The sequence below is a fragment of the Carettochelys insculpta genome, chromosome 6, assembly GCF_033958435.1.
Source record: "Carettochelys insculpta isolate YL-2023 chromosome 6, ASM3395843v1, whole genome shotgun sequence".
Taxonomy (NCBI): Eukaryota; Metazoa; Chordata; order Testudines; family Carettochelyidae; genus Carettochelys; species Carettochelys insculpta.
The window spans coordinates 23,090,112-23,106,017 of NC_134142.1; the positions used below are offsets into that span (position 1 = coordinate 23,090,112).

The window sequence follows — 15,906 nt, forward strand, 5'->3', positions numbered from 1 at the left end:
GTCATTCATCAGGTTCTGTCCTTGGCCCTTTGATCCTCTCACATTATAGGCTGTGTTTGGACAATACCATCTGCTTACACTTTCAGATATCTATCTGGTGACTTTCAAAATTTTCTCTCTATGGCTGACCTGTCCCTTTCTAAACAGTCCATTCTAATATCTTAGAGGAAATGTCAGAGAGAGGTTATCTTGTCAATTTAAACTGAACATAGCCCAAAACAACTCTTAAACTTTCCTCAAAGACTTCCTCTCCCCCTTTTGCACATGTTCATTGATATGTCTTCACTACTATAAGGCCTGGAACATACCTAAAGAGTAGGTTGATCCATCTACATCACTAAGAGGTGTGAAGAATCCACAACTTTAGCAACACAATCAACCTAACCTAAGTGTAGATAGCATTGTGTCGATGTTAGGGCTTCTGCTACCACCTCTCACAGGAGGACCTCTCCCGTGAAGACAGAAGCATCTTCACTGATTTGCTGTAGTGGTGCTTCCACGCTGCTGCCTTTGTATCACTGCAGCATTTTAAATATAGACCTGTCCATAACCAACATAAGTTACAGTACAGACACTGCTAAGCAGACAGAACAATTCTGTCAACCTAGTTATTGCCTCTCAAGAGTGGATTCACTCTAATGATGGAAAACTCACTTCTTCGCTCTAATGAGTGCCTGTACTACATGGCTTCCCAAACTGGGGGTGTGCCCCCCTGGGGGTGTGTGAAGAAATTCCAGGGGGGGCATGAAGCAACCCAGCCCCGCCATCATTTTCCCCACCTGAAAAAAGAGCCGGCCTTTGCTTCTGGCTCTCAGCCCCTGCCATTTTACATGGGTGACCCGGCGCAGCCGCTATAAGAACCCAGTAGCCAGCAAAGACCCATGTGGAACTAGCTGCCTCCTGCAAAGGTGATTGAATATGGGTTGGAGGGGTAGGGGAGGAGGAGGAGGATGGGCTTAGATGGAGGGCTGGGGATGGGATTAGAGTGGGGGCTAGTGGTGCCTGGCTTTGTGGGAGTGGAGGGGCTCAGGCAGGTGGCTTGTCGGGCTCAGGAGGCTCGGGCTGGTGGGTGGGTGGCTGGCCCCAGCAGTATGGGGCTCGGTCAGCTGGCACATGACTGGGTTGGGTAGCTGGTGGGCAGGCAGCTGGTCCCAGCAGTGCGGGGATTGGGCAGGTGGGTGGCTCTGGCAATGCAGACCTCACCTGGGTGGGTGGCTTGCGTGGGTAGCTCTGGTGGCTGGCATAGGGCTCAGGCACTTGGCCAGCTGGGGCTGCACCAGGCACCCACAGAGGACCAAGAAAAACTATTTGTGCTTATTATTTTAAATAACATTTTTATATCTAGTTTTTATTTATTTTAAATTACAAATTGAATTTTTTTGTTAAATAGGGGTTGGATGATGGTAAAGAAGAGGTGGGGGGGCGTGAGGGTTTCTCAAAAATCAAAAGGGAGGAGTGATACCGAAAAGTTTGGGAACCACTGCTGTACTACAATGTTGCTGTAGCATAGCTACAGAGCTGCAGCTTATAATGGAGATGTACCCAAAGTCTCCTACAGCCTTCTTGACTGCTGTTAGGCATGAAGGTATGGGGGAGGAAAGAGGTCTTTGTTATTTTACTTTTCTCTTTGGCCTCTGTTTTCTGGATTTTCTTCTGTGAATATCTCCACTGCCTGTTTCACTTACTTATAAGCTTTCCCCAGCAGTAACAGAAGCATGAAACTGACATGATTTGGTTCACCTTTAGCTCTCTGGAGGAGGTGGTGGCTGAACCTATAGGTGCTGATGAGGTTGCCAAGGACTGAATCTGGAGGGGTACTAAGCAATGAAGGGAGAGGAGATTAATAAACTTGGCTGATGCAACAGTCAGTATTATTGGAGCAGGACCAATCATACAAAGTATAGGGGAAGCAATGAAGGAAAAAGAAATATCATTTGTGTCAAAACAGGATACTGATTCAGAATACGTAAAAATAAATAACCGTTTATCCTCCACTGCTATCTGTTTTATTATTTCTAGTCTTGTGGGACTGGAATTTTCCTTGTCTCATCTCTCTTGTTTCTGGCATTCACTGTACTTCATTATTAAACTCAAGTATTTTTTAAAATAAATTCATTTACAAGGTAACATTTGATTAATTTTTAAATACAATTACAATTGCTGTTACGTTAGTAGCTACTATGCAAAAATGCCAGCCAGCCCCTGCTTCTAAAATAATCTGAAATGCAGATATTGAAAGAGAGCTAGAAATGTATTAATGGGTAAAGAGACATTGCATCAAAATAGACATGAGTTTTTAATATACTATGACATAAAAACGTCTCTTAGGTTTTATGTGCAGAGGTATTGTGTCACAGAGCAGGGGATTTGTGCTTTGGAATTGTGTTAATAGTCTATGATCAATAATATGAGCATCAGTAGGATTGGGCAGCAAAACCCAATTTCCTCTAATTCAATTTAATTTTTGCCCAAATGATTGACATGTGAACCACAACTAAAAGCATAAGACAGAATTTAATGAAAATCAACTCAGGGTAAACATAGAAATATTTATTGTTTACAACAAAATTTAATTTTAGATTTTAAAATTTAAATATATGTATTTTTAGAATATAAAACAATTGGCAAAATAGGTGAAGGAACGTTTTCCAATGTTCTGAAGACACAGAATCTTAGGGATGGAAATTACTATGCATGCAAACAAATGAAACAGCATTTTGAAAGGTAAGTATAGTTGATCATTCTGTTGCCCCAAATCTGAAATTTTTGTTTACGTTTCTTGGGGAAATAAATATAAATTTAAGACTGAATAAAGGATTCATGTTATTGGAAACTGTGTTGGCATATATTAGGAAAGGGGAATGGAGGGCCTGATCATATAGCAAATTATTACTTGGCATTGTACTCACTACCAAGTAGACTCACTGATGTCACTCAGAGTAAATTCTGTACCTTCATGACAACTGGATTATGATCAGGATTAGAGAGGGAGAAGAATAGGGGGGTTTGTTCTTTCCTACCTATTTTAATGCATATTTCTTCCTGCTGCTGTTCTGGTTTGGTCTGGTCTGGTCTGATCTGGGTTTTTACATTGTAAAATAATTCATACCAAGCAGGAAAAAATATATATCTGAACATGATTGTGTCCTTTTTCTTCCTTCCAAAAATGAATTAGTATAGGAAGATGGTGTAAGGTACATGCATCCTTTTTTAACCTTTGCCAGTTTCACTTTAAAATATATTTTATTGTAGATTGTGTAAGAGTAGATCTTCTCCCCCTTTGTGGATTCCTCTTTATATTTTGTACTTGCTTTTATTCACATTTGATCATATCCTCAAATAATGGGCATCACAAGTCTCAGTGGGAGGTCTTTCTTATTAGGAGAATGGCAAAATCGGGTTCACTGCACACCCATACACAGCATTCTCATCTAAACCAACGTGAATAACTCCTAACGTGAGCACACAGGAATAAGTTCAGCTTTCAGATACACACACTAATTTCATATTGATTTCAAAACAAAAAGCAGTCAAGTAGCACTTTAAAGACTAGCAAAACAATTTATTAGGTGAGCTTTCGTGGGACAGACCCACTTAGGTCTGAAGGAGTGGGTCTGTCCCATGAAAGCTCACCTAATAAATTATTTTGCTAGTCTTTAAACTCTACTTGACTGCTTTTTGTTTTGATAGTGTGTAGACTAGCACGGCTCCCTCTCTGCTACTATTGATTTCAGTGGAAGTTACTATGTGTAACGGTTGATGTTGTGTCTACTGCTTTGAAAAAAATCAGATTTTATACAGTGATCTGCTGTTTCACAGATTATGAGTTTAATCAAATTTGCAGAGATTAGAAAAGGTGAGTTTACATACACAAATTCATCCTTTTCATTTAAATAGAAAAAATAATTAATCAGCCAAAGCCAGTGAATATAAACTTTCTACTGTAGCCACTCTGTGCTGATTCATTAGTTTAATGGAGCCATAAACTCAGTGGATCTGGCCAGCTGGAGGAGCAAGATGTATGTAAAAGCGGTCCCTTCCTTAGTTGCTCTGGGCAGGTCAACACTACAGGCCAGATCAATGGGGCAGCGATCGATCCAGTGGGGATCAATTTATCACGTCTAGCACCCGTCGATCACTCTCCCGTTGACTGCAGTACTCCATCTTAACGAGAAGCACGAGGGGAGTCGATGGGAGAACATCTCCTGTCAACACATTGCTGCGAAGACACCGTGGTAAGTAGATCTAAGTACATCAACTTCAGCTACATTATTCATATAGTTGAAGTTGCATAACTTAGATCAAGCTACCCTCCGTAGTGTAGACAAGCCCTCTGAGTGCCGCTTGGTTATAACCTAGTATTTGGTCCAGAATGTTCAGAATAAGCACACAGATTTATTGGCCAATCAGTTTTAGAAATATTAAAAACTTAGAATTTGTTTAACTAGCCGTAGGTATGAGCTTATTTGGCAAAGATGCAAATTTGCTGATGCTGATTTGGTTGGTTGGTTGGTTGGTTTTGCTTTTAATTAACACAAAACAGATTTCCATTATGTCTCACTCAAATTATGATCAATTTTTGTTTATCAAGATTAAATCATATTAGATAGTGAGGTAGGTGGCACTGTCATGTAAACCACTGTTGGTGAGTCAGTCAGTTTGGCACAGTGTATGCCAAGTAAAATTACTATTATTTACCGATAGTTGAAACTGACAGTGCATTTTGTGAAACAGGTTCCAGCAATAGATTTTCATTAAGGAAATTCATATGGGCAGTTCAGATCTGGTTATACTCTTTTGAGAAATTCTGCATATTTGTCTTAAACTGTAGGATATTTTGTGGAGATATTTATATAAAAGGTATCAGAAGCAGCAACTTTTGAATATATATTTTCCTTTTTATGTATATTGAAATTGCTTAAAAACAAATTGTACTACTCTAGTTCTGAAAAATAGCCCTCATTGTGTAAATCAATTTACTGTTGTCATGTTTTGAGTTAAAATTAGAAACATTTTATTCTAAATTTTATTTGGTGCCATTCACAAATGCTAACATTGAGTATTGAAACCAAAAACATATCCAGTCAATCATGTTAGTTTTCTCTTTTCCTATTAAAAATGGAAACAATCTAGAGCTGAGATTAAATTAACAAATTAAATACTAATTATAATAGTTAAGCAGCTTTGAGTGTGTACAACTCATTGCACTTAGCTATCCACCATTTCCACATTTATGAGGAAATGTGAGACCATCTTTCCTATGATGTGTTAAGTGTCTTTCTGGACTTGGACCTTCTAATAGTTGTGAATAGCTAGAGCTTATGCTTTTACTGGAACGATCACTTACAGCTTTTGGTAATGATAATATAAATTGATCTTGTTATTACAGAACAGTTTTCATAGTTTCACATTGAAACATAAAGTTTTTCCACATTTGATTCTCTTTATGAGTCTGTGAAAGGAATATCTTATCCTGTAATGATTTGTTATATCTAGTGTCCATGCAAAGCCATTGAAGTCCCATAAAATGGATTTTTCACCTCTGTGGTTTCTGTAGCTCATTCTTATACCAGATAATTGGGTCCAGGCATGAGTGACAGGATTAAATACTATATTTCAACTAGCTAATAAAATAGAAGGTTTCAATTCTTCACACTAGTGGCTATTAATTTAAAAACTGAGTTTTAACGGTAATGATTAAATGGGACTAGATTGTGATAGTCTTTACTAAAAGCTGCACTGACCCAGAAGGAACAGTGGCATTATTGTGACTTGGATGCACCTCTGAGTCTCCATTTCTCTCCAGATCTTTTCTTGCTGCTATAGAATAGTAATTTACTTCTGGTCTACACCAAAAGTAGACCAGACCCCCTCTCCTGGGTCAACTACTCTGGTCACCAAAAGGAGGAAGTGAAACCAGGATGTTTCCTACCCCAGCCCTTTGACCCAGGCAATGAACTCATCAATTACTCTGTATGCCTGGACCCCAGATTTGGGTAACCTGCATAGGGACATAAGAGGAATGGAGGTGCGTGCTTTATTGTGTGGGGACTTCATCACAATCTGATTCCTAAATTGTAAACTAGTTTTCCACTCTAATTTTTTTTTTAATTATACATTAGTATCGAGCAAGTGAATAATTTGCGAGAAATACAAGCACTGAGGCGACTGAATCCACATCCTAATATACTTATGTTACATGAGGTAGTTTTGTAAGTACAGAATATTTATTTCCCCTAATTCCCATAGCCTCTATTTGAATATTTTTCAGTAGTTTTTGGAGACGAGACTGGAGGCATTTAACCAACAATTTATTCCACCAAAAAGGAAATCTTTGGAAGAGCTGTCTGATTCTCCCAAGCCCTCATGCCTCTTGCTAGGCGAAGATGAGATGCAGTTCTAAATTGCATTTTTTAGTTTCTTTAGAGTATAGTGCTGCAAAAACATCAGAACTACAACATCTATCCTAACAAAATGTGAAAGCATTTGACCTGGGACAAGTGATAGTTGAGGCAATTTAATAAGCAAATATATATTCTGATTTTATGGTAAGAAGATTTCATGTCTACTGCCCTCCAAGGCTATGTCTACACAGTAGCATTATTTCAAAATAAACTATTCCAGAAGAGATTTTCCCTAATAGTGTATCTAAATAGTGGGAAATAGTGTATCTAAACACAAAGGCCGTGGCTACACTAGGCCTCGCCTTTTGGAAGCGGCATGGTAATGAAGCACTTCGGCAGATACTAATGAGGCACTACCATGAATATGCAGTGCCTCATTAGCATAATGGCAGCAACACGTGTTTCAAAAGTACTGCTTTTGAAATGCACGCTACCCATGTGAACAGGAGCCTTTCGAAAGGAACCCCAAGACTTTGAAAACACCTTCTTCCCAAAACCAAATGGGAAGAAGGGACTTTCAAAGTCTGGGGCATCCTTTCGAAAGGCCCCTGTATACACGGGTGGCATGTGTTTCGAAAGTGGCACTTTCAAAACGTGCAACCACCATTATGCTAATGAGGTACTGCATATTCATGACAGAGCCTCATTAGCATCTGCCAAAGTGGCTCATTACCATGCCCCTTCCGAAAGGTGTGGGCTAGTGTAGTCACAGCCAAACTGTGTATCAAAATAGCACTCAGCCATTTTGATGTAGAGTGCCCAGAAACAATTGAATTTTTCAGATTAAAGCCCTTGGATGCACTATAGCCTATTTCAAAATAGCCCTTATTCCCTGTCTACACAGCCCCTATTCTGAAATATCTAATTTGGAATAGGCACTATTCCTTACAGAATGAGATTTACCAAATTTGAAATAAGCCATCTGCTATTTCAAAATAATTTCAAAATAAGCAATTGTGTTATGTAGATGCTCACAAAGTTATTTCAGAATAGTGGCCATTATTCCAAAATAATTTTTCTGTGTAGACATACCCCAACACTCCATGTAGTCTGTTGGGCTACAGCTACACTTGCATTCTTCTTTTGAAAGAATGCAAATGAGGGAAATCGAAAATGCAAATGAGGTGCTAATTTTACATATCGTGTGCTTCATATGCATAATCTTTTTTCAGAAGAGATTCTTTCAAAAAGAAGAAAACAGTGTAGCTGGAGCTCTTTCGAAAATAAACCCCATCTTTGGAAGAACCCTTCTTATTTTGTTTCAGGAAGAACGATTCTTTCAAAGATGCGGTTTATTTTCGAAAGAGCTCCGTCTACGCTGCTTTTTTTTCTTTTGAAAGAATCTCTTCCGAAAAAGACTATGCAAATGAAGCACAAGATATGTAAGTCAGTGCATTATTTGCATTTTCAAACTCCCTCATTTGCATTTCTCTTTCGAAAGAGGAATGCAAATGTAGATACAGCTTTGCATAGATAGACCAAAGTCTGTAGTGAAGTTGACTTATTCTATTGCCATAAAATTCATCCTCCTCACCCCTAGGCAACTTCACAGCACTATGGTGCATTGCTGAAAATAATCAGACATAACATTTGTTGATTCTTACTTTCAAGGTTTTTTTCCACTATGCTCTTTATGCTGACTTTGTCCGCTCCTTGGCCCTCAGCTCTTGCAGTGCTATCCAGATAACCTGACTTAGAACCTACTTCCCATCACAAGTGCTAGGAAAGTGACACCTGTAGTCACTTTAGTAGCCCATCTTTGGAGTCACCTAGATCTAGCTGCAGCACAGGTTGTCAGCCAGCACATCTGCAAGGTGGACTCGATATATGGTTCTCAAATTCCTTTTTGCCTGTCTTAATTGAACTGTGCAGGGAGTATGCACTATAATCAGATAAACACTTTATGAGGAAAAGAACACTGGAGAGTAGTAAATATCTCCATAGATAGGACCACCCAGGCAAGGGGACATAATACAAAATGTCAGTTGCCAGCTCAGGAACATGATGAATTCCATGGCATCTTGGCAAAGCATCAAGTTATTCAGCAGCAGAATTGTGAAGTCCACAGGCGGCCCCGTTTGAGATTAATGAGGTAGATCACACTTCTCAGGGAGATGTTCCAGCTCCCTGCAGAGTCAAACAGGAAACACTGCATCAGTATACTCTCTATTCATATTCACAACTTGCTCTACACACACAAGGGTTAAACATTTTATAAAAAATAAAATATCAGATTCTAGAGAAAAATGTTGGAGTGTCACAGTTGTGGAGTAGGGTGGATTCTGCTTTTACTAATTTCACAACTGCCATTGCATGTATACCTAGCGTCAGGCAAAATGAAAAAACACTGATAGACCACAATTACTGTTCTGAAGGTCATTCCCAATATAAATTCATAGACTTTAAGGTCAGAAGGAACCAGGACCATCATGATAAGCTAGTTCAGAGGTCCCTAAACTGTTGAGGTAAATGGGAGGCCCAGAGGCAGGTTTACGACAGGGCAGAGCCTGAGCCAGCTCTTACGGGGTGGTAGGGAGGTAGAATCACCCAGCTCGGGACCCTGGCCAAAACCTCACCTCTAGATGTGGCTTTAATCTCAGCCCCCTAGCCCCTGTCCACATCTTCTCCCTCCCACTCCCCTGAACCTGTGCACTGCTCCAAAACTACGGAAAGAGGTGAGCAGCACAGGCAGAGTTAAAGTGGGGAAGAGGTGAAAAAAACGTTGGGGGATCACTGAGCTTGTCTGATCTCCTGCACATTGCAGGCCATAAAACCCAAACCCCCTCACTCATATAATAGATTCATAACCTCTGGATGAGTTACTGAAGTCCTCAGATTAAAGACTCAGTTTAAAGACGTCAAGTTAAGGGAATCTACTATCACAGAAAACTGCCAAACTCAAAATATAGGGTTTAGACAGTGACATACCCATATAAAAATTTAACTTATTTTGGCCAGAAAGAAAAAAAGAGGGCCCAGTCAACTATTAAATATTTTCAGATACAGCAAAATGCTTTTGTATCCCTACCGATTTTTATTTTATACTTTATTGCTATATTCTGTCTCACTGTTGCCATTTTATTGGGGGCTTCCAGATTGCATCATTGTGCCATACTTAGAGTGAAATTTATACAGTATTTGGGAAGCCAGTAAGGCTTTCTGCCAGGAGTGCTGGATGCAAGAAGTTTTGAAAAATGTCACTGTAAATTAAAATTGTAAATTAATTTGAATAGGCTTCTCTAGCTAAATAACTGTTGAAACTGAAAACTTCAAGTTGTCTTATTGCCTAAACTGTCTCTTCTTCTGAGTGCAGTGCTTTTTGTCTACTTTATATGCAAATACAAATATAATTTTATTTATTGCTCATAAAAAACTTTGTTTTTTCAGTGACAGAAAATCTGGCTCTCTTGCACTAATATGTGAACTCATGGACATGAATATTTATGAGTTAATAAAAGGTATGTAAACATATCTGAGCTGTACAAAATTGTGTATTTCACAGACTATAAAGTGGCATTAATCATAGTTTTCATTTGGCTATTTATTTAATGGTCATAGAATATGAAATTTTAAGTGTGTATTTTATGTTTTAAGGAAATTACTGGTTTCTCTGGTGTATAGATAGGTATGTGCACAAGTTTTTTTTAATTTAAACTATTTTTAAGTGAGTCAGGGAAGTGATTCTATAGAACACTTTCAATATACATTATCGAACCTGAAAGGGTAACAGGAAAACAACTACCCTGATTGTAAAGCATGGCAAGTCTGTATTTCTTACAAAAAATTATAAATTTAGTATTCAGTATTCAGGACAGTATTCCGCCAGCCTCCCCCTCCCCCTCCCCCCACCACCTTCACCAGCCAATCCCATAGCTGGAACTGCCGAAGAAGAGCACTGGTGGTAAGAAATGATGCTCATTTGGTTTGAAAGTAGTACACCTTTCAGTTGAAACATAATAAAATTTGAGAATCAAAGGAAGTTTATTCAAGAAGGGCACATGACAGAGTAACAGAAGCCTCTACACTTCTACTATACTTATCCCCACATAGGAAGTCTGTCACATTACTACCTAGAATGTGCTTTGTCTTCTACAAACATTAGTTCCTACCTTCTGCTAATAGAGCAGCTGTCATTCAGTGTAAGAATTAGGACCTTAGGAAGAGTGTTTGGGTAAAGACAGTGAAGACAGTGTGTAGCAGGGTTATTTCGAAAAAAGCTATCCTGGAATACCTTATCTTGAAATAAGACTGCTGTGTAGACATACCCTTAGGCTGCATCTACACTACAGCCATGCTTCGAAAGAAGTTCTTCTGGAAGCCATCATCTGAAAAAAGTTTTGAAAGATCACATCCACACACAAACAAGCGGATTGAAAGATCGACCTGCTCTTTTCATAGAGAGCATCCACACAGCCCCTCCTCTTTCAAAAGAACAGGCCAGGGATTGAAAAATTTAGCACCATGAGGACTGCTCTTTCAAAAGAAGGACCTGTAGAGCGTCTACACATGCTTATTTCTGAAAGAAGCTTTTAGAAAAAGGTGCTTTTCCTCATCTGGAGAGGAAAAGAGTGCCGCCGGAAAAAGGGCAGTGCTCTTTTGATTTCAGATCTTAAGACCTCATTTTGTGCGTAGACACTCTGCAGGTTTTTTCGAAAAAGGCCTGGCTTTTCTGAAAAAACTTGCTAGTGTAGATGCAACCGTAGAGTGTTACTTATGTAAGTGTAGGTTTATTCATGTAAGAGAAAAAGAATTGGCTATATTGGTCTGTGGCATCTTTATACTCATGTAAGTGCATCCACACAAGGGGTTGAACTATTGTTTAAGGACTTGAACTTACACAGAATCCACTATCAAACTGTCAAAATGTAAATTTCAACTATATCAGTTAAAAAAAAAAAGTCACATCCCTAACCATCTGTGATGCCAGTACAAAACTCTATAGGCTAGCCTTAGGAAAGCTGGATACAGGTTGCTTGCTGGGGCTGGGGATGTTCCTACTGAAGTTTAATACGCAGGGTAATTTTAAAATATCAAATAGTCACTATAAAAACCAAAATGGCTAGGATATGATCTGTGGGGCTATAAAACCCAGATAAGCACGTAAGAGTTTTGCATGTGGAGTTACAATCTAGAGAAAAGTTCCTACTAGATTCAAGGAGACCGTGGTTTCATCAAAAGCTGAAATTAGAATGCCAAACATAGTTTAACTGTGCTTGTCATTATAAAAGTCGAGTCATGGAGTAACTTGTATATCTGTTAGTAAAACATAAATAATACGTTATTATAAATCTAGTCTTCAGACTTGTGTGCTGTCATTAGTAGTCTGAGTCAGTAATGTAAAGACCTGCCATCTACAATGGATTAAACACATGGACTCTAAGCAAATCTTTTTGCTTCCAGAAAACAGCTATGAACAATACTTAACTGCAGTTCTGAAAAATCAGAATGCATAGGTTTGTACTTCAGAACTGACTATAAAGCATTTGCTGTGTCACTTACCTATAACCTTATAAATAAAACCACCATATTTCTTGCAAATGGAATTAACAAAATTCCAGTACTTTTACAATGAGTCTGTTTTCCTTACATAGGGGAACAAGGCCAAAAAGCTCTTCAGCTACAAAATCTTTAAAAGCCTTGAGATCCTGTCAGTAGGGCACTGGAGCCCAGGATTCTGTTCCCAGCTGACAGTGATCTGCTGTTTGGCCTTTGGCATGTCATGTCAACTCCATGCTTATTTTCTCTTACAACCTCTGTCTTGTCTAATCTATGTAGATGGTAAGCTTTGTGAGTAGGGACCCCCTTTCTCTGTGTTTCTACCATATCTAATAAATAGTAGCAGTGGGTAACTTAGGCTTGTGAGTGTGCCATATGAGTGCCCTTCCTTCATCTCAGTGGGCCCCAACATTTTTGTAACGAAGATGGCCTTCCCCGATAGGGTAGTTTTGCTAATTGTGCTAGAATTTGCAGGATGTGCTGACTGAACGTCAGCAGCACTTTAAATGCAGAAGGTGCTCCTGGCTCTCACAGTTGGTGTGTGCAATCAGTACACACCTCACTTCGCATGCCCTTGCTTTAAGTGTGTGTCATTAAAGTAATACGAGTAGGGACAAATACTATGCAGATAGAAACCAGTGGCATCGTGGAAAATAGTAAACAAAGTGTCTTGTGGGTCACAAACCGAACCCTGCTGGGCCACATGTTGTGCACTACTGGGCTAAGGCCTGTAGGTGTCTCTGAAATAAAATAATTGCCTTCTATCACAAGCACTCAGACTTTAACTAAATTCCTCCCCATAGGGCTTGCTGACTCACACGCTACATACAGTCCCAGTAACCACCTAAATGATGAAATCACAGGTTGCTTGGAACCCTGTTAAAAATGGAGCCAGAGCTATTTAATAATACAATTGGGAGGAAGGAAAAACAGTTATAGCTTTAGGAAGTTGCACAAGCATATGTCAAATAGTACAAATATATGAATGCCTATAGACCACCTCTGGTTTGAGTTCAGAAGGGAAAGGTGGCCTTTCTACAGCATAAAAGTAGTTACAGTATGAAGTAGCTATTTCAGCAGAACAGTGTCTCTTTAGCTGCAGTGGGATGAATGTTGGGAGACCCAGAATGAAAATACAAATATCAGTATTTTGAACTTCCTTCCTTATCCTGGTTGCTCCAGGGTATGGAAAATCCCCTAGTGTAGACAGTGCTATGTCAAGGGGAGGGCTTCTCCTGTTGACATAATTACCGCCTCTTAGGGAAGTAGAGTACCTGCACAGACAGGAAAAGCCTCCTGGTGGCTTAGGTAGCATCTTCTCTTAAGTTTTAAAGCCTTGCAGCTGCAGTGCTGTAAGTTTAGATAGCTGCAAGTTTAGATAAGCCTTTAGTCTAGTTAGGGAGGTGAAAGTTGAATGCTGTAGTCTAGGTAATGGGCAGAAGTCAGCATTGGTAAAGAGAGATCTAAGTCCATTTGCAACTCACCTTTTAAAAGCACGTGCTCTAATTTTTTTAATAACCATCTGGAGTTATCTTTGAATACTTTGAAGGATAAAAGGAGTTTCTGAATACAGGACCAAAATTTAAACTGGTAATCTGGTGGATAACAGTTTTCACAAAATCAGAGTTTTCCATGGGAAGATTGCAATTTTGCTACATTTTTTATTTTCCATTAGAAAAAACAAAATACTTCATTTCAGGTTGGGTAAGCGCAACCACTTGCTTTGATTTCAGCTGAAGTCAGTTTGATGCTGAACTGCATCTATCTGAACAGCTGTGGTGCCTTGTGCCAACATTCTTGTTGGGCCAGGTTCCCTGGCTGTTCTGCATTTTCTCTGATACCACAGGCTCATCTGTTGTTTAACATCTGCAGTGCATCACGGGAAATGTAATATAAGGTGCCTGGGTCATAGGGGAAAATGATAAAAGGCAGCTGAACTACAGCTTCACGTGAGGCAGCAAAATAACATTATTACATTTTTAAATTGAATTGTTTTAACTAACTTTTTTTAATTAAAAAAATTCAGCTCTCTCTCAATTAAACACATATGCCAAAATAACATTTCCTGTGGACTGAAATTCTGATTTTGCATTAGATCTGTTTGTGGCTGTTGCCACAAAAGAAAGAGTGCATCTGCAAAATGCAGCAATACTCAAGACTTTTTAAACTTAAAAAATGTTCACTGTTTAGCTCCCAGCACACACATCTCCTTTTGTAACTCTAGTGTCCTGAAACAGGACATATTACTAATCTCTATGCCACTCCACTGTACGTATTACTATACTCAACAAGAAGTCCTGTGGCACCTTATAGACTAACATATTTTGGAGCATAAGCTTTCCTGGGCAAAGACCCACTTTGTCAGATGCATGTCGGGGGGAGGGGGGGGGAGCCTTAATGGGACTGGTCTGGAAATTAATCCCACTTCACGCGGCACCCCCCACCTTTTTTTCTTTTACATTTTGGTTGACAGAAATACTAACATTGGTTGTAGAGAGTAGGACTATTTTGAAAGTGTCTTTAAAACTACTCAAGTGGGAAAAGAATGATGACTGCATGTTATAGCACATAATTTTCTTACAAAGTTATGTTCTGAATAGAACATTTAGTGCCACAGATCATCATCCTTTGCTATTTACAAACTAGGCACCCAGCTCTATTCCAGCAAAGTCAATGGGAATTTTGCCAGTAACTTCCGTGGAAACAGGATATAGGGCTCTCTAAGAGCTGGAGAGGATTTCATGGATATAACTGCATTGCAGCCACATACAGGTTATAAACTTCCTCTTGTGATTTGGTTCATAATTATGTATTAAGTTTTTATAATGTTGTAACTGTGAAAGCTGAAGAGCTTTGATTCCATCCTGAAAGGTGACTTGCAAAGGGAAAAACAGCTGAGTTTGTGCATTGTTAAGAAGCACCCTTAATATTCTTTAAAGTCTCTTGTTCACATTTTGATGTGGAAGATTCTGTAACCTTGTCTATATTAAGTTTTTTTTTTGTTTTGTTTTTTTTTAATCCTATTTTTATTAGGATTAATTAAATTCCACTGGGGACAGCACTGTTAAGATCCTGAATGTAAATGGTCAATTGTTTCAAGCATTATTGTCTAATCTACATTTATTGTGGTGACTGGGAAACTAACGTGGAATTTTGAGAAATGCCTGTCATTTTGTGTTGTGTTCCTAAGTGACTTAGGCACTTAAGAATAGTTGATTAAGGACACAATTATCAAACTAGAAACATCAAGGGTCAAGAGGATGAAAACAAGTAGTTTGTTAGGGAAGGAATCTTTAGTCATTTATACTGTTGAAAACTGTTTTTATTAATACAGATTATTACCTTCAGTAATTAACATTTTGGAATTTTAAAAACACCAAATATTCAAACACTAACCTTTCATATAATTTGCGAGAGCTCATGATATACATGGTCAGAGGTACAACAGGTCATCCAGCAAAATCAAGGAAGGCCAAATTTGACATTCTGGATATTAACAAACAAGCAGAAAACAAAAGTGAAAGATACGAGGCCTTTATATACCTCAAAGAAGAAATAAAGGACTCAATATGATTATTTTAAAAAATCCTCTCCAGAATTCTGAAAAAAAAATTGCAGGTTAAGTCTTAAAACAAAATGACGTTACAGTGAACTCTTACGCCAACAAGGAGTGGATTATCTTATGGTTCAGGCACTTGACCGAGAATTGTGGATCTCTGGAAATCTTGGATCTGTAGCCGTCTCGGCTGTAGACTTCCTGTGTGCCCTTGGGAAAACCACTGCCCCTCTAAGCTTCAGTTTCATCATCTGTCAAATGGGAGTATGTGCTCAGATACTACAGTAATGGGGACCATACTAATGTCAATAAATAAAATAATTCTTAGTGTCTTACTCTTTTAGGAATAAATATTTAGTTTTGTGTTCAACAGGTCTATCTGGCAAAATATGAGTACAAATAGAAATTCAAAAGGTTGCACTAACACATTTGGCTATATAACTATCATTT

The 15,906-nt window shown here is 38.8% G+C and overlaps 2 protein-coding genes across 11 annotated transcripts in view; one reads left to right on the top strand and one right to left on the bottom strand.

Annotated features, from left to right (window-relative positions):
- MOK (MOK protein kinase) overlaps positions 1 to 15,906 on the top strand; it is a 58,506-nt gene that overhangs the window by 847 nt on the left and 41,753 nt on the right. For 4 of the 10 annotated variants that reach the window (XM_074996491.1, XM_074996489.1, XM_074996486.1 and 1 more), the window contains exons 1-3: positions 2,550 to 2,724; positions 6,123 to 6,212; positions 9,792 to 9,862. The exons of 1 other annotated variant lie outside the window; for it this stretch is intronic. In XM_074996491.1, coding sequence (XP_074852592.1) covers positions 2,705 to 2,724; positions 6,123 to 6,212; positions 9,792 to 9,862 — 181 coding nt within the window. In that variant the 5' untranslated portion in view covers positions 2,550 to 2,704. Of the gene's footprint in view, positions 1 to 2,549; positions 2,725 to 6,122; positions 6,213 to 9,791; positions 9,863 to 14,652; positions 14,673 to 15,906 lie in introns of those variants that run through there. 5 more of the 10 variants (XM_074996492.1, XM_074996493.1, XM_074996490.1 and 2 more) reach the window with 4 other exon arrangements.
- The window catches only part of WDR20 (WD repeat domain 20), a 78,837-nt gene continuing 70,763 nt past the window's right edge, over positions 7,833 to 15,906 (bottom strand). Inside the window, exon 4 of the mRNA XM_074996482.1 lies at positions 7,833 to 8,531. Coding sequence (XP_074852583.1) covers positions 8,511 to 8,531 — 21 coding nt within the window. The 3' untranslated portion in view covers positions 7,833 to 8,510. The remainder of the gene's footprint in view (positions 8,532 to 15,906) is intronic.